At 38.9% G+C, this 17,922-nt stretch overlaps 2 protein-coding genes and 1 pseudogene across 2 annotated transcripts; 1 reads left to right on the top strand and 2 right to left on the bottom strand.

The window, feature by feature from the left end:
- The first annotated feature begins 463 nt into the window (after positions 1–463).
- On the top strand, positions 464–6,201 carry LOC130498802 (disease resistance protein RPV1-like; annotated as a pseudogene).
- Positions 6,202–6,336: 135 nt separating this feature from the next.
- LOC130498299 (glycosyltransferase family 92 protein At1g27200-like) lies at positions 6,337–8,450 on the bottom strand. Its single transcript, XM_056991533.1, has one exon. The coding sequence runs from the start codon at positions 8,295–8,297 to the stop codon at positions 6,567–6,569; it is 1,731 nt and encodes a 576-aa protein (XP_056847513.1). The 5' UTR covers positions 8,298–8,450; the 3' UTR covers positions 6,337–6,566.
- Positions 8,451–12,181: 3,731 nt separating this feature from the next.
- Positions 12,182–14,112, bottom strand: LOC108819125 (TORTIFOLIA1-like protein 4). The gene is given in 3 exon segments (XM_018592115.2): positions 12,182–12,238; positions 12,240–12,491; positions 12,591–14,112. Coding segments are annotated over 3 exon segments (1,683 nt in total). The 5' UTR covers positions 13,965–14,112.
- Between the last annotated feature and the right edge of the window lie 3,810 nt (positions 14,113–17,922).

Genomic DNA, 17,922 nt, shown 5'->3' with positions numbered 1-17,922 from the left:
ATATCACTAGTTATTTGAAAGATTTTAACTATAGTTTCCGGAGTACAAATGGGAAAGTGTGTGACGTTCAGAATGTCCCGTAGCTAAAAGTCAATGCGGTGACTTTATTTGGCATGATCAGAAAATAGAAAGTGGGCAATTTATTTCTTTACTTATTTAATTAAAAAATATCCAAAAAGGCAATTTGTTGTCGTGTCTTCCCAAAAAATCATCAAAAAGGAGCTTTTTTTGTCGTCTTCATCTTGTAGTCAATCAAGCAACGATCAAATTTAAATTTCTGTAGATTCCTCTCTTCGATCGTGGTAGCCAAAAGCAGGAAACTGATCATCAGACTCTCTTTTCACAATCGTCGATTCAGATCTTATGGATCAACGAGATTCCAAAGAGCCATAGAGTTTGACTTGAAAATCTGAGAGCAGCAGTAGCTTAGCTTCGAAGACTTGGGAGCAGAGGAAGATCGGAGATGGAGGCTGCGGTTCTTTCGAAAGCCGCACAGGTACAGAGCACGACGTCTTCCTCAGCTTCCGATCAGAAGAAAAAGACGACTCGCAAAGAGCGCTCTGCACCGCGCTGAGAAAGGAGGTCCGTGTCTTCCGCAAACGACAACAACAACAACGAAGGCATCGAGCGAGGGACTGATGAGAACGACAAAAGACTCGCTGGAGCCATGGAGGACTCATCTGCCTCCGTCGTCGTCTTCCAGCCACTACGCTGACTCTCGCCGGTGCCTGGATGAACTAGCTATGCTCTGCGATCTCGGATCGTCTCTGGATCGTCCCATTTGCCGATATTTACACAGGTCGATCCCTCTCACGTACGCAAACAGAGCGATCAGTTCGAAAAGGATTTTGAAGAACACAACAAAGATTCAGCGAGGATGAGATACATCGATGGAAAAAAGCTATGAAATTAGTTGGAAATCTAGCTGGCTATGTTGTCAGGTAACCATATAACAATATTTACTCAGCATTTTCAACAGTTTTTCAATCTTGTATACTAACCGAACCGAACTTTCGGTTTTCGGTTCGTTTGTTTCGAAATAGTGTTAAAAACTGCTTTGGCTTTCGACTCGGTTCAGTTCGGTTTTTTGAGTTTTTTTTTTTTTGAAAAATAGAAAAAACCAAAATTATCCAAATAACCAAAAAAAAACGAACCGACTAATCTAAAAGAACCGAAAATATCCGAAAATAATCGCGTTAACTGAAAATATCCATTTCTTTTTTTTTGAAAATTACACCGAAATCTAACCGAAAAAAATATCGGTTAATTCGAAAATAAAACCTAAAAACCGAAATAACTGATAATCGAACCGAAATTTAAATCCGTTAATTTTAGAATTGATTTTCAAAATTTCGGTTAACGAAAACTAACGGTTCGGTTAGGTTTGATTTGGAAGGGCTATTGTATACTATTATTTTTGAAATGATTTTCATATTCGAGCTCACAGTCAGTTGTTACCCAAAGAGTGTTAAAGTTATGTCTAGAGAAGTTATATATCGAGACTTTGGACACAACTAAGCATTTTGCATCTCCATTTATACATAGAAGATGAACTGAAGTTAAGATTTATGAATTTTTCTGTTTTTTTCTTTTGCAGAGAAGGGACTGTTGAGGTTGAGGTTGAGGAATAAAATGAAAAGCTTGTGGTGGAAAAGGTTTTAGCCAAGTGAGCAATACCAGAGAAAAGTTGGAGAATACACGGTTGGGCTGGAATCACGTCTGGAGGATTTGATGAAACTTGTGGACGTTAAATCCACTGTGACGATGTTCAGATCCTTGGACTTTACGGTATGGGTGGTATTGGGAAGACTACACTTGCTAAACGCTTCTAATAACCTGATCCTGGAGCACTTGAGGACCACCGAGTTTTCATCTCTAACGTTAGAGACAAATCATCAGACCAAAATGGCTTTAATCGATCTGCAGAAGACTTTCATCAAGTCACTTTTCGGTACGGTGCCTGAGATAGAAGATGTTAAAGAGTGGGCGGGACAAGATAAAGGGAGAGTTCACGAGAAGAAGATTCTTTGGGTTTTAGATGATGTGATAGCGTAGACCAGGTTGATTCGTTGGTTGGTGAGAGAAGTTGGTATGGTCAAGGAAGTCTAATCATCATCACCACCAGAGACGAAGAGATACTGAGTAGGCTCTTTGTGAGCCAAAAGTATGAGGTTAACTGCTTGACTGAGGTGCAGGCCTTGAATCTGTTTAGTTATCATTCACTAGGAAAACAAGAACCAACAGAGAGTCTTATGGAGATATCAAAGAGATTGTCAAGATAACGGGGAAGCTGCCACTTGCTGTTGAAGTGTTTGGTTCCCATTTGCGTGACAAGAAGGAAGATGAATGGCTAACTGAACTAGAGAAGCTGAAGAATACCCAACCAGGCGATTTTCAGGCTGTTCTGGCGCTGAGTTTTGAAGCTTTAAACGATGAAGAGAAGACAGTCTTCCTCGACATTGCGTGTCTATTTCTTAAAATGGAGATGGCCAAAGAGGAAGTCATGGACGTACTGAAAGGTTGTGGGTATAACGCTGAGGCTGCTCTCAGCGTCCTCAGGCAGAAGTCTCTTGTTAAGATATTGTCAGACAAAGACAATACTCTTTGGATGCATGATCAGATCAGAGACATGGGAATGCAGATGGTCCTTAATGAAAGCCGTGAGGATCCTGAAATGCGAAGTAGACTCTGGGATCGTGGTGACATCATGAATATATTAAACTATATGAAGGTACTTTTTCTAATCCACAGCAATTATATCAGTTGTAGTTTGGCCTCTGTTCTCATGATAATGGTATGACAGGGAACAACATCCATCCGAGGAATCGTATTAGACTTCGAAAAGAAGTTTGTGAGGCATACAACTGCAGTCGAAATAGCGCCGAGCAATCTACAAACCAATCCAGGCATCAGCTCTGCGGTTAGCTACGTGAAGAATATGTTGTAAAGTTTCCAGAAGAGGAGAAGCCAAAAACTTCTGAAATCACCATTCCTGTAGAGCCTTTTGCACCGATGAAGAGCTGAGACTTCTTCAGATTAATCATGTGGAGCTTGAAGGAGATCTTAAACTCCTCCCATCTGAGCTCAAGTGGATACAATGGAGAGATTGCCCATTAAAAGATGTTCCACCTGTTTTCTTGCTGGGAAACTTGCTGTTCTTGATCTCTCAGAGAGTGGAATAAGAAGAGTCCAGACTTCATGGTTCAAAAAGGTAAAGCTTTCTTATTCCCTCTACCATGGTTGTGAGTTAAAGTGTCACTGCTACTAAAAACCCTCTCTGCTACTTTGCAGGAGGATGAGAACTTGAAGGTTGTAAATCTGCGCGGTTGCCACAGCTTAGAAGCCATTCCTGATTTGTCAAACCATAAAGCCTTAGAGAAGCTTGTTTTCGAGAGATGCAAGCTTCTGGTGAAGGTTCCTAAATCAGTTGGTAATCTCAGCAAATTGCTTCACCTGGATTTCAGTTACTGTACAAATCTTACTGAGTTTTCTTGTGAGTGTCTCTGGACTGAAGCATCTTGAAAAACTCTTCCTCTCTGGCTGTTCAAACCTGAGTGTGTTACCAGAAAACATTGGTGACATGACATGTTTGAAAGAGCTTCTTCTTGATGGAACCGCGATAAAGATCCTACCGAATCTATTGGCAGCCTTGAAAATCTTGAAAAGCTTAGTCTATTCGGCTGCAGTTCTATTCAAGAGCTACCTAAAGGAGTGGGAACATTGACATCACTGAAGGAGCTAGATGTTAGTGATACTGCATTGAAAGTCCTTCCAAACTCTATTGGAGGTCTGTTAAATCTCAAGAAGCTACATCTGATGCACTGCACATCCCTTACTAAGATTCCCGACACTATCAATGAGCTCAAATCATTGGAGGAGTTTTTCATCAACGGAAGTGGGGTGGATGAGCTGCCTCTAAACCTTGGATCACTACAATGTTTGACTGAATTTTCAGCAGGAGGATGCAAATCGCTGAAGCAGATTCCAAGTTCAGTCGGTGGACTAAATAAACTTCTCCAACTTGAGTTGGACCACACTCCAGTTGTAACTCTACCAGAAGAGACCGGTGACCTGCGGTTTATTCAGAAACTTGAACTGAGGAACTGCAAATCCCTCAAGTTTCTGCCTAAATCAATAGGAGGCATGGATACACTCAAAAGCTTATACCTCACAGGCTCTAACATTGAAGAACTTCCTGAAGAGTTCGGAAAGCTTGAGAACCTGGTACTACTCCAGATGAACAAGTGTCAGAAGTGTTAGAACCGAGTTCGGTCGAAACTAGTAAAGAGAAGACGAAGAACTCGTCTGTGGGTCTAACAAAGACGTTTTGTAGATGAAGGTATCAGAATCTGGTTACAGTGGAAGTGTGAAGAGAAAGACAGGACGGAGCTCGAAGAGCTAGCCAGGAAAAATACAAAATAGCGGATAGAGATGAGTAAAACCCTAGATCTAGCCGCCTTGTGAGTGTGTAAAAGTGTCGATCCGCTCTACGTTGTCCCTTGTCTTCCTTTTATAGACTTCCTTCTTGCGTTCGCCCTAACACCCGTTAGTTCCGATGGGCTTACGTCGGTTGGCCGGCTTATTGGGCTTTTGTCTTCTAGCCGCGTAGTCGACTAAAAGAGAGCCTCCCGGGCCGTCCTCTTGGCCCACTTATAATTACGGACAGGCCGTGTGCTACTGTTTGTCGGGCCTCTAGAGGAGTGTAATCCTCCTCCTACAAGAAGCTCAAGAGGCTTCCTAACTCGTTTGGAGAGTTGAAGTCTCTTTACCATCTGTACATGGAGGAAACTTTGGTGGTGGAGTTGCCAGAAAGTTTTGGAAACCTCTCTAAACTAATGACATTGAAAATGCTCAAAAAACCTCTCTTTAGAAATGATACTAAAGGTAAAAGTGCAGAGACTGGTTTTGTAATACCAAACTCTTTCTCAAATCTCAAGTCCCTTGAGGAAGTGGATGCTCGTAGTTGGGGAATCACTGGTAAAATCCCAGATGTTTTTGACAAGCTTTCTTGTGTGAAGATACTCAACCTTGGGAATAATTATTTTCACAGTCTTCCTGCTAGCCTCAAGGGGTTAACAAATCTCAAAGAGCTTATATTGTATGACTGCCAAGAGCTCACCTGTCTTCCTCCTCTTCCGGTTAACCTGGAGAAGCTTAACCTGGCTGACTGCTTTTCGTTGGAGATTGTATCCGACCTTTCGGAGCTGACCATGTTGCAAGAACTCAACCTCACAAACTGTGGGAAAGTGAAGGATATTCCAGGACTAAAGCACTTGAAGGCTCTGAAACGGTTATACATGAGCGGATGTAACTCCGATTGCTTCTCAAAGAAAGACTCTCCAAGGTGATGATTCCCACAAACTCCTCAGAATCTCAACTAGTTTGAACTTTTTCTTGCAGTCTTGTGAATCTCTTTTCATTGCAGGTCTTTTTGAAAAATCTGAGGAATTTGAGCGTGCCTGGGAACAAAATCCCAGACTGGTTCAGGCAGGGACCTGTCATGTATTCAGCTCAACCGAACAGAGAGCTGAGAGGCGTAATCATTGCTGTTGTTGTGTCCGTTAACCAAGAAAGCAAAGATGACTTCCATGTGCCTGATGTGTTGGGGATCCAAGCCCAAATTCTCGAACTTGATAAAGTTATAGTCAACCACACGTTGAACCTCTCTGGAGTGCCGATAACAAGTGATGATCAACTCCACATCTGCCGGTACTCGCATCACTTCCCAATGGTTTCGATGTTGAAAGACGGGTACACCATACAAGTGATCAAACAGAAAATGCAAATCAAACAAGACGTTCAGCTGAAGATGCATGGGATCCATCTGGTTTACGAGGGGGATGATGATTTAGAAGCCGAAGAAAGGTACTGTGTAACGGAGACGATGCAAACCGTTTCTCAGAAACTTGCCAACTTTTTCAGCCCTTCAAAAGAAGGTGAAGCTAGCTCACAAGGTGGTTCTACTGTTACATGATATTCACCCAAACCGTTTATACATAAAAAAACAAAACAAAAAGACAAAAAAAAATGTGTTGTTCATATTTGAAGACATGGTGTGCTTGGGTTCTGTGTTTTTCTTTCTACGTTTTTTTTTGGTTTTCCTCCTTGCAAAACTATTCTCAAGCTTGTTTGCTTCTTTAACTTTGCTTTTACAATCAATATAAAAAAAAAACAAAAAGAGGAGACTCTTGTTTCCCATGATTTCCTGAGCATTCTTTAAGAATTGAACGTGATTGTGAATTTTTGTGTAAGTGACATTAAGTTGATTTATGTTTAAGTGACTGATCAAACACACACAACTTTCTTACTAACAAGAATAGGAGAAACAAGGATTGAGAAGACATTAACTAAATAAATATTAATTCAAGTAAGAACCCCCACCCCCACAAAAAAAAAACAACTTAACTTTGCAGTGTTACCAAGATTTACAGATGTGGTAAAAAGACAACATTATAGTAACCATTTCAATTCTCCCAACAAAAAGAACCAATTAAATAACAAATAAGCAAATATTAACGTAGAGTTGGCATGTATACTCAGTCAAATGTACACTAAAGAATATAAAGTCAGTCTTGTTGTTGTCTCTGCCAAGGCAAATAGCCAGTCACTTGATCAGCAAAACTCGACAAAACCAAATCCTTCAAACCAGTATCCCACACTTCACAGAACCTTCTCCTCCAATCCACCGGCTCAACCGCCTCTGTCCCTAGCCCCGGAGCTCGGTCTTTAGACCCTTGGTTCTGATTCTCTCGCCAGTCCACAACATAAGTCGCCACTCTCCTCTCAAACTTCGCTTTAAAAGTCTCCCACACTTGGTACTTGTAGTGGTTCACCACCGCAACACTCTCCACCAAACTCACATGCCCCACACCTTCCCTCATCTGAAAATGATGTACCTCGTTGAGCAACGAGCTAGTTAGCAGCTCCGGTCTGATAATAGACTTATGTCTCTCCGTGTTCGCTTGTCTACAAGTGTAACCCACCGTCACGCCTTGCGATGGAACCGAGGTTAAACCGGACGGACCGTAGTTATGACATTCTGTTCTAATCTCACCAACCAAACCCCACGAAGTGTAGTTAGAAACAAGCGAGCTTAAAGCGTTTTTGCTAGGTAAACCCTGAGAGCGATGCGTAGGGAAGTAGTAGAACTCGTCCACGTCGAAGAACCCGACCCAGTTGCACTCATCTTTCGCTCTAACCGCACAGTGAGAGAAACCAGCTTCCTGCGTCTTGATCCACGGCCAAACGTGTCTGCTCACGTTGTAATTCTCCGAGTTAAGCAATCTGATCTCTTCTTCTACGTCGTCGTCGCTGTTGTTGTCGTAGATAAACCAACGCTCGACGCCGAGCCACGAGTGATATAATATCCATTCACGCAAGAAATGAGCTTGGTTCCATAGCATGGTGCAAACACAAAGCTCATGCTTCACCTTCATCACGCCACTCTTCTTCTCTGAACCGTAGACTCTCGCAACGGATGGTAAAGCAGGCGTGGTAGATCTTCCTCCTCCTCTAGGGTCGACGCGGATCACGCTCACACGAAACGTCTCTTGATTAATTAGCTTCAGACTCTCCGGCAAAACACACCTAACAACTTCTTGCGCCGCAGCGAGAGCTTGCGTGACGAACACTTCAAGACTTGTTGTCTCGAATCGGCATTTGTAGTTAGAAGGATCTGACTCCTTGTGAGGTCTTCGAGTCAACCCTTTGACAAACACAACCACCGTGTCGCCGTCTTCATCAACCACCGCCTCGTAAACAACCTTTGACCAATCATGAACCTTCTCGTCAACAACCTTCTTCACCAAGTCTCCACGGAATTGGACATCAACAGAGGAAGAGTAGTTCAAAGGAGCGTTAGGGCACCGAACAATCGATCTGAACTCGTCGAGTTCGTCGCTAGAAATCGATGGCAACATCGAAGTCTCTTCTTCTTCTCTTCCTCCGTGATAAACACAAACTAGGTCTTCTTTATTAACACCTTTCTCGATTCTACTCGAGAGAATGAGGAGGAGATGGTCTGAGAATTGGACTCTGTCTTCGACTCTCAACGGAGGGATTAACCTACCGTGAAACGAACGCTCCATCGAAGATACGGAGAGAGCGGGGACACGGAGAGACGGTCTCAGAGAAGCGGAACGGACTGAGATTCGGTTGGTGGATAAGAAGAAGAGCAAGACGAAGAAACAGCAGAGGCATATGGTTAGGTACCTTAGAGAGAAGAACTCTGGTTTCGTTTGTTGCTGCTGCTGCTGTCTGTTCCGAACTTTCCTCTTCTTCCCATTCTCGTACTCCATCCTTCTTCTTCTTTCTCCACTAAAATTTAACAAAAATTCGAAACTTTTTATTCTGTGTACTGTTGGCTGGAACAGAACAGGGTGCTTTGATAACTGATGTTTGCGCCGGCAGACAAAAAGTACTCTGTTTCTTCTTCTTTTGTAAGAAAAGTAAAGAAGGGAATATATTAATTTAATTTATTTTTTGATATTTTCTGAAATAAATCGTTGTTGATGTGAACAGATGAGTCGAGTTAAGCGGCGTCGTTCTCAATAATACTTGGAAGCCACCGATTAGTACAAATCATTTTCCTCGCTTTGGGGTTAGTTAGTTAATTAATTAATTAAGGAGTTTCTGTCATTTTTAATGGCTTAATGATTTTTGCTAGGCTAATATTGAACGCGAGAAAGATGATGATGCTATAACAACGTGGACTATTCTAGAATTTTTTTTTTAATTTGTTTGATGTTTTGCGTTTGGAAGAAAGAGAGATCTATGATTCTCTGACAGTTGTGTTGCGTGGTCTTTTAGATTTTTACGGAAATCAATATCAATTGTTTTTGAAGATTCGCCGGAGGAGATAAGGACCAAACTTGTTGGCACAATGCATGATTGAGATTGAATAATCAACGCTGCTAATGTGAGTGGCTAAACGATTGGTCGGTGTGGAAAGTATGGTTGCTGAGTTTACCTAGCAATAACATCAGAACGTTGACATCAGAATTAAACATAACATAATCTCATTCATTCCACCTTTAAATTATTCTTTAGAATTGATACCATGCCTGGTTAGGTTGGCAAAACAAAATGTGGTGAAGATCACGTTTTTGTTACTAATATGTTCGACAACAAACTCATCACTACTTTGAAATTTAATTAGCAAATATTTTTTTTATGATTGTTAGTTAATTTACTATGTAAGGTAAAATATCTAATTTTATTAACAATATCAGCTTCTTACAAGCTTGTCCTATTACACAGTGTAGGTCGTGATGAATGTGACGCTGAAGGTGATTGCTCTTTATCCATCTCCCGTTGCCGACCTCAAAAGTTGGTTTATTCGATAGGTGAGTTTGAAGAAGCGAAAACAAATTTGCTTAGGGTGTAGTAGTAAGTTACTAATATCTTTTGGCTTTTGAGATATTTAGTTGTTTAGTCTGTCGTCTATAACCGACTTCCATGATTTCATTTCATCTTTTTTTAATTCATTATTGACTTTGATGCGTGTGTTTTATGAGATTGGTATTGTATTTGTTATGTAATATATACATCTAATCATTATAAGTTTTGGAAAATTATGAAAAAAAATGGGATGAATTAGTTATGCATGGAACACAAGTAGATTATGCAAAGCAATTGGAATGGTGATATCTACAAAAGTAAATAATAATCGTATATCGATTGATTCTGTAATGAGTCATAATTAAAAGAAGAAACCTTACCAGATTTGGAAATGAGGAAGATGGAGATTAGGTATAGGATTTATGATAGTGGGAAGTTGCTTAAAATCGCTGGAATCATGTTCCTTTGTTCTCTCCCAAATTTTCTTTTTATATATTTTATAAAACTATAACTAATGATTGATATACAAGAAAACCGAGAAGAGAGGAATATGCCTTCCATTACAATTATACATCCATCATTTTATTCATCTTCTTGTTTAATATTCGTGTTGGGCTCTTCCTTTCAGAATGATTACAATAAAACCAATAAATCCAACAACATTCTTTTCCGTTTTCCTTTTGTTTTTTTCTTGTTTATCACTTCTTATATCTTCAATCATAGCACACAAAAATTAATTTGTTCATCCACCACATGCACATGCTATTATCCGTAATGAGTCAAACAACTCAGAGACAAAATCAAAATATAGTAGCTAGCCCACGGTGTATACAGAGGGTAATGATGATCAAACGTATGCACACACAAAGTTATAACAAAAAGTACTTATTCAAATTTAGATAACCCTGATTAGAAACACAAAGATCAAACCGAACGGAGGGATCTGGTAGCTTTCTTAAATAAAGAAGTGGAAACCATCAAGCAGCGAAGCTCACCCTTGCTCTTGCGAAGGCAAGAGTTGGATCAACCCTGACAAGAGACATGTAAACCTGAGTTACGTTTATTCAGGGAGTTAAGTTTAACTTACACATCTGAACCCTCTTTATTGCCTGTTTGTTATTAGTTTGTTCTCTATTTTGTGACGTTGATTATTTTTCCCAAACTTTGCCGATTTTCCCGCTCTGAGTTTGGAACAAATGCGTTTTGCTTATTTGCCTTTTTATGTTCGTACCACAATGGCAAAACTGAATAAATAATTCACGCTTGAAAAATAAATATCACAGTATTCCGCATTGCATGGTTCACAAGTTTACAACTAAAGCCAATCTCCGAACTAGGGCCCAACTGGGATGGCCCTAAAATAGACCTCAAAACACGTTGGGGGTATAATACAGTAGTTGATAACTTAATTTCCGACTTGGACAAATGTATTGAAGTGAAGTCTGTATTGTCTTAATTCCTTATACAGCAAACACTAATTCCTTGACTTCCCGAAAGATTTATTAGACAAGACAGAATAACACAAAACAGTCACACAAATCTTTACATCTCTCTATATCCATGGTTTGGACATAACTCTAATGACAATATAATAAATATCATTTCTATACACGTGCATTACATGTTTGGAGCCTCTATTTTGATTATTAGATGATTGTTTCTTTTTTTAGAAGCTAAGCTTACTTAGACATGCGTGAAATCTATTGTATATGTTATGTATGTAAAAGTATATAATATATTCTGATACTTTAAAGTATATTATATTTGTAAAATCTGAATTTTAATAGTTTACTTAGACATGCGTGAAATCTATTATATATTTTCATAGATTGAAGATAGTCCAAAAAAAATTAAAATAATAGTAGAAAACGAGACTGACAAAACTGAAGTTGTAAACGAAAATATGAAATGACAATTGTATTTGGTGATATAAGCTTACATAAATAAAGAGCTAGGACATATAAAACGGTTATAGGAGCTCAAGAGCGTGACCATCTATCCAGTTTACTGCACATAGTCCTCCTCTTCTTGTTAGCCTTGTTCTTGGAGGCTAGCTTCAGCTTCCTCTTTGCGTTTCTCTCAGGGTTTATCACTGCCATTATCTTCTCCTCTCGTTTCCTCTTCTCCCTTTTCGCTTCCAAGCTCTTTTTGATTTCGCTGTAAACTCGAACGAACATTGGGACGCCTAATATCTTGTCTCTTATACCGTCTCTCACCTCTTCGGCTACTTGTTTCAACTCATGTGAGATGACTTTCCCGGTAAACCCTTGGCAAACTTTGTACAAGGGGAGCAGGATTCTGAAGGCGTATGGTCGACATTCTTCTTGATTCAAGTTTGAGGCAAAACCTTTATAGACGTTGAACACAACTCTCATCTGAAGAGAGTCCACATCAGCATCAAACGCAAGCTTCTCCAATCTTTTAAGCAAACTTCCAATCAATACCTTTCTCACATCATCTTTCTTATTCTCGCTTCCTGAACTAGTAAGACCCACAAAAGTAGACCTTACTTTACCAGAATCACATACTAGAAAGGCTTCAAGGAACTTGGCTTGCTCATTCTTGTCAAGACTTGACCAGTACTCATCATCTGATTGTCCAATCATGGAATGAAGACCACTGACCGCAAAAACAATATTCTCTCTGATATAATCTTCTTCTTCAGTGGCAGCTATTTCATACTCGCCGTCTGAGAGTCAGTCTGGTCAGCTTCTATTGTAATTCGATCCTCGCATCACTCTCTTTTACTTCAAGTAGATAATCTAAATATGCAAACAAGCAAACCTTAGACTCATGCTTTAATTTAAAGCTAAACACCGAGGAAAGCAACTAAAAGACGGTTTTACCTGGTTGTTGGTTTCTGCGGTGTTGTCTGCATAGAGTCTTGGAACTGGTTTCTGGCCTGTTCTCGTTCCAAAATCAGAACCTCCTCTTTGCATTGGTCTCTCCTCTGTTTTTCTCCAGTACTTGTGACTTAAGAACTCTGTACTAGGAAGTTTTGAACAACTCTCTCCTCCACCACAGCTACTGGTCTTAAGTACTCTCCCGTTTGAAACCGCAAGATCACAAGATATTTCATCCAAAGCCATCTCTAGACCGCTTACTCGAGACTCTAACGACTGGATCCCATTCTGTGAGCTTCCCATGAATTTCTACATCCAAAAAGTATTTCAGTGATGGTTGAGACATCTATAAAGTATTTCATCTACATTAAGATAAAACCGGGATGGTTAAAGACCAATTTTGTGTACCTGAAGTAACTCTAAAAGACTGGACTGCTGGTTCTCAATCATAGCAAGCTGCTCACGTATCAAAAAGAGTTCCTCACTATCTTTCCTGCTTTCACCAACACCATCTTTACCATTCTTGACAACAGGATCACAAGAATCATCACCATCGTCACTACATGGTGCCACCCTTGATCCATACCTCAAACCACAACCAAAGCCACCTACTTTCTTATCTTCCCCGCTTTTCTCAGAGATTGTATTTTTTGTTATATTTGAGTTCACCTTATCCTCCTCCCTTGAAGCTACTGAAATGGTCACATTCCTTCTTGGAAGATTCTCCTTTTGTTGTCTAGCTGCTGCATATGATCTATGCGTTGACCTCTTGAGCATATGCGTTGACTTCTTTAATCTTGAAGACTTGACACCAACGTCAATGGAAGAAGATGTGCATGGAGACAACAAGGCTTCGTCTACTACATCATTCGACACTTCTTTCCACTGACTCAACGCTCTGTTCATAGTCTCTCTCACGCTCTTCACCTTATCAAACCTTCTGCTCTCGAGAGCCGCCACGCAAGCCTTCTTGTACTGCCACGCCATCTCTTTCGCCGTGGCAACTCTACTCAACGCCTCAGCAGCGGATTTCCTCGTTAGCCAATCTTCACTGCTCAGAAACTCAATCAAAACCGGAACTAACCAATCCAAAACCGGTTTACTTCCCGCGCCTCCCGCGGTTATGATACTACCCACCGCGCTCAAAAGCGCCGCCTTGGCCTTAAAAGCCTCGCTCTTTAGCAGCTTCCCGATCTTGGGGAGACACTTCCTCAACTGCTCCGGCTCAGGATCCGCCGCAGCATCCACCGACGCCGCCAAACACACCGCCGCTCCGATCTGCGCGTTCTTGTCGCCTTCCTGGATCAGCGTCTCGATAAGCGGTTTCGCGACGGAGGAGAACGGTTGCCTCGCGACGTGAGCGGATATATCGGAGGCAGCGGCGGCGCAGGCGGAGCGGACGGAGGAGTCGGGGTCTCGGAGACGGCGGATGACGGTGGAGACCATCTTAGAGAGGTGAGGAGAGAGAGACTCGCCGTGGTGGCGAGACATGAGAGACAAGACGGCGACGGAGTGTTTCCTCACCGGAGATTTGGAGGAGGAGTCGGTGTTGTGGATGCAGCTGAGGAAAGAGGAGAAGGAGTCGGGGGTGAGGTTTCTGGCGATGGAGTCGAGCTCCGCCGCGGCGAGAGATAACGTGTCTCGGTCGGCGAGCTTGTTGAGGCAAGCGATGACTCGTTGCTTCAGGTCGGGAGACGACGGGGAGTGAGAGCTCGGCGATGAGGAAGACGCCGGAGATAGAGAGACCGGCGGACTCGCCGGAAATCGTCCGTGAACCGACATGTTTTTAAAGTCTCTGGTTTGAGATGTCTGAAGAAGAAGGTGTTCACATTAGATGTTGAATATGGCGGCAGATGAAACTCCGACGGTGCGTATTTAAATCTGACTAGAGAGAGGTGGTGGAAAATAATTGAATAATCATTATTCTTATTATTATCACTTTATTAACAAATCTTTATAAATCTAAATTGGATTTAAGATATTGTCATTGGTTCGTTTTTCCTTTTTTTTTTTTTTTTTTTTGTCGGCATCCCATCTTCGTTAAATCAAGTGATGGTTAGACGAGCCGGTTCTCCGAGGATCCCCTCCGTCTGACCGGGTCTAATCTATGTGGGTAAAGGTATACCTTCTATTTTTTGCCTCCTTAGCTAAAGCATCTGCACGTCCATTCCGATCCCGTGGAATATGAGAAACTCTCACATCCTCAAAACCCTCCTGGATGCTCCGGAATAAGTCGGTCTCTCTCACAAAAGCAGGCCAATCTTCCGGAGTTGTGACTATATCTACTAGATCCGTACAATCTGTCTCGAATCTTATGGTTCTCTTAGAGATAATAGTGTAGGTCAGAAAGATAATAGTGTAAGGTCAGAAAGATTCTGTCCTTTTTGATGTCGTGTTAAATCCTTACAAAAAGTAAACTATAATAATATATATATTGTGATCTTTAAAAATTCAAATGAAATGTTGGCAAAAACGAAATGAATGATTTTAGTTCAACAATAGCAAATGTATTATCACCATTACCTAATAGGCTAATAATAATGTTAGTGTACGACAAGAAATTAAAACTAAAATAGAAAAACTGACAGACAATGGATTATATCCTAACTGGCGAACCATTGAACATTTCCAAATTTGCAATAGTATATTAATTAAGTGACTAAGACAAATTTAATATGATATGTTGTGCTCCTAATTCTGTTTGATTTGACTTGTTAAGAGTATCATTGATGCAAATGTTAACATATTTCTGTTTTTACAATAAAAAGGGCTATGGTTATTTAACTGATCATGTGATGTTAAAAGAGACGACAAATCGCATTTAATTTCGTATTATGTGCATTTAATTTCGTATTGTGTAATGGATTAATGATTTAATTACGTTATTATATGATTTTGAATTATCAATTTGGTAAAAAAAAAGGTAAGAAACTAGAGTGGGTAACAAAGAGAAAGATGGAGAGAAACATTAAGGGAAATCACGTGAAGTGGAGATGGAGAGAGCAGGCAGCTTGGGCAGACGAGCACGTGACTTGATTACACTGCGAGCGTATGGAGGAACGAAGGAATGATCACTTTCATTGCGTTTTTAATATGTTGGGAAAATACACATCCCATGTGACTTTTGTTCGTCCGACCATTGTTTAATTCGTTATGGCTTCGTTCTTTCTGGCCTTTTCTCGCCCCTCGCCCCTCGTCTTGTTCTTCTCATTTTAAAATATAATTTGATACTCGGTAGGGTTTAACACGAATCTACTTGGTACTATCAAACCGGTTCTTTGGGCATGGAGTTCAAAGTTTTCAAATATTAACATCAAATCATCCAAATAGTTTAGCAATGATGTCCCAGCTAATTAAGGTGGCAAGGGTAATTTATTCTAGCATTGGGTGGCAGGGGAATACGACACACTTTTGTTTCTATTACGACGACATATAATTAAGTTAAAGTCAACAGCATCCATCAGAGCTCGAATGTCTTTTTCTTCCTGTACTCTTTTGAGATGTGGAACCATTCAAGCTTGTTTACTTACAGGGAAATCAAACATATAATACACATGGCTTGTAAAAAACTTGAGCTATTGTGAAATTTTGTTATAGATTTAAAGCCACGTTACATACGTCATTTCAATTATTACTAGATTTTGACCCGCGCTTTTGAAGCGCGGGATATTTTACGATGAAAAGTTTCACTAATAATTTAACAAATATTTTGATAATTTTTAAAGAGTGTATTTAAAATATTTTTGCATTTAAATCAGTATTTTTAAATTCATCCCGATTGTGATTATACCGGTTAATCCGGAGATCTGACAATTCAATTTATGTTTTTAAAATATTCATATTAAAAAATCACTAAAATCGGAGACTAACCGATTGAACTTATGGATGACCGATATGTAATCTAATTGTATTTAAATTGTAATAGTTTCATAATTTGTAATCTTATAATCAAAATTTTAAAGTTCACTATTTTGAAATTTATGAAATTATGACGTTTCTACAAAATTTTAAAGAGAAAATGATAGATATAAAATAACTAAGATTAATTATTGTATTATTTGGAAACATTGATAGTAGTATAAAAAATATATTGTTTGGAAACATTGATAGTAGTATAAAGAAATAAGTATATTGTTTGGAAACATTGATAGTAGTATAAAGAAATATGTATATTGTTTGGAAATATGGATAGTAGTATAAAGAAAGGAAAATTAGTGATTTAATGTATGTTTAACTATAAAGTATAAAGATGTATTTAATTTAAAAACTTACAAAATAAATGTTAGATCCAACAGAATGTTTCTGTTTTAATAAGATAGATTTTATAAATAAATAATCAAACGTTTATTATTTGTCATATAGAAAAAAAATTAAAGTCACGTTACATACGTCATTTCAATTATTATTTTTATGAATAAATTATCAAACGTTTATTTATTTGTCATATAGTAAAATAATTTGCACGCCCATATATATGAAATTAATGATTTAGAGTATACATAATTGCTGACAAAAAAAAAGAGTACACATAACTAGTGAAGTTGTCCGGATATGCATAATATAGGAGAATGATCAGATTGTAAGGGTTCAGAAAATTTTGAGTATGCATTCGAAAGACATGAAGCAGCTATTGTATTGTTGTAACGTTTCATACATTTCATAACACCAATTAATAATCATAATTAGACCCAAAAAAATCATAATCATCTATCTTCAAAAGAAATTTACCATGCAAACTTATAAGATGCGAGAATAGAAAAATGGGCAGGGGCAAAAGAGGGGTTTCTTTTTGATAGACGATGGTTGATGTTTGGTAATGTTGTTTGACTAAGTGGCAAAGCTAAACCACAAATACAAATACTCCCTCTGTATCAATATAAGTGGTGTTTTAGGATTTTTATTTTGTTTCAGAATAGGTGAAGTTTACACTAATCTAGATAAATTTAATTGTCATTTGAAATCTTTAGCCAATTACAAAATAGTGTATCTTTTTTTAATTGGTTGAACTAGTATTATTTAATGTTATTTTTATACAACCAAGACAAATCACATAAAATTTTGTGGTTTTTTAATCTTTGTGAAAAAACCTTAAAACTAACTTATAATAATACAGAGGGAGTATAAGTTAGGGAAAGATAAGAGAAGAGCTTTCACATGGACATAGCTCAAACATGGACAACAAACTCCCACATTTTTATAGTTATTTTCATATTTTTACATCTATGTTTTTCTTGCTAGGGAACACTTGCACATGTTCTTATATTTTCTTCTTGTATTTTTAAAAATAAAATAGAGAAATTATCATTTTAGATGAGATATGGCATGCATCTACCAATGGAATTGTATTGTGGACGATTTAATAGAGTTTGGTTCATGTACAAGGAATCATCCATGTGCTGATTGTGTTGTCCCATTATGATATAAGAGACCAAATCTAATATAGCTTGCCCCAATAAGTTTCTCTATTATTATTTATATATTTATATGGTGCAATTGCGTAAGAGGAACTAAACTACACAGATGTTATTAACTTTTTCATCAGAAATCATTAAAAACAATGAAAAGTATAACCAAAAATGTTTGATCATTGGACCATTAGTTATATTAAGCAAAGTGCCTTTGGAGGATTGAAAATTGAGTTTTTTTTTTACCAAAAAAAAAGTATAACCAAAAAGTTTGATCATTGGACGCTGACATACAGATAACCATTTTAAATTTTGCAAGTACTCATAGAGAATTA

The sequence above is a fragment of the Raphanus sativus genome, chromosome 8 (assembly GCF_000801105.2).
Source record: "Raphanus sativus cultivar WK10039 chromosome 8, ASM80110v3, whole genome shotgun sequence".
NCBI classification, from domain to species: Eukaryota; Viridiplantae; Streptophyta; class Magnoliopsida; order Brassicales; family Brassicaceae; genus Raphanus; species Raphanus sativus.
The sequence above is the reverse complement of the archived record's forward strand: the minus strand, read 5'-3'. Positions and strand labels throughout refer to the sequence as shown.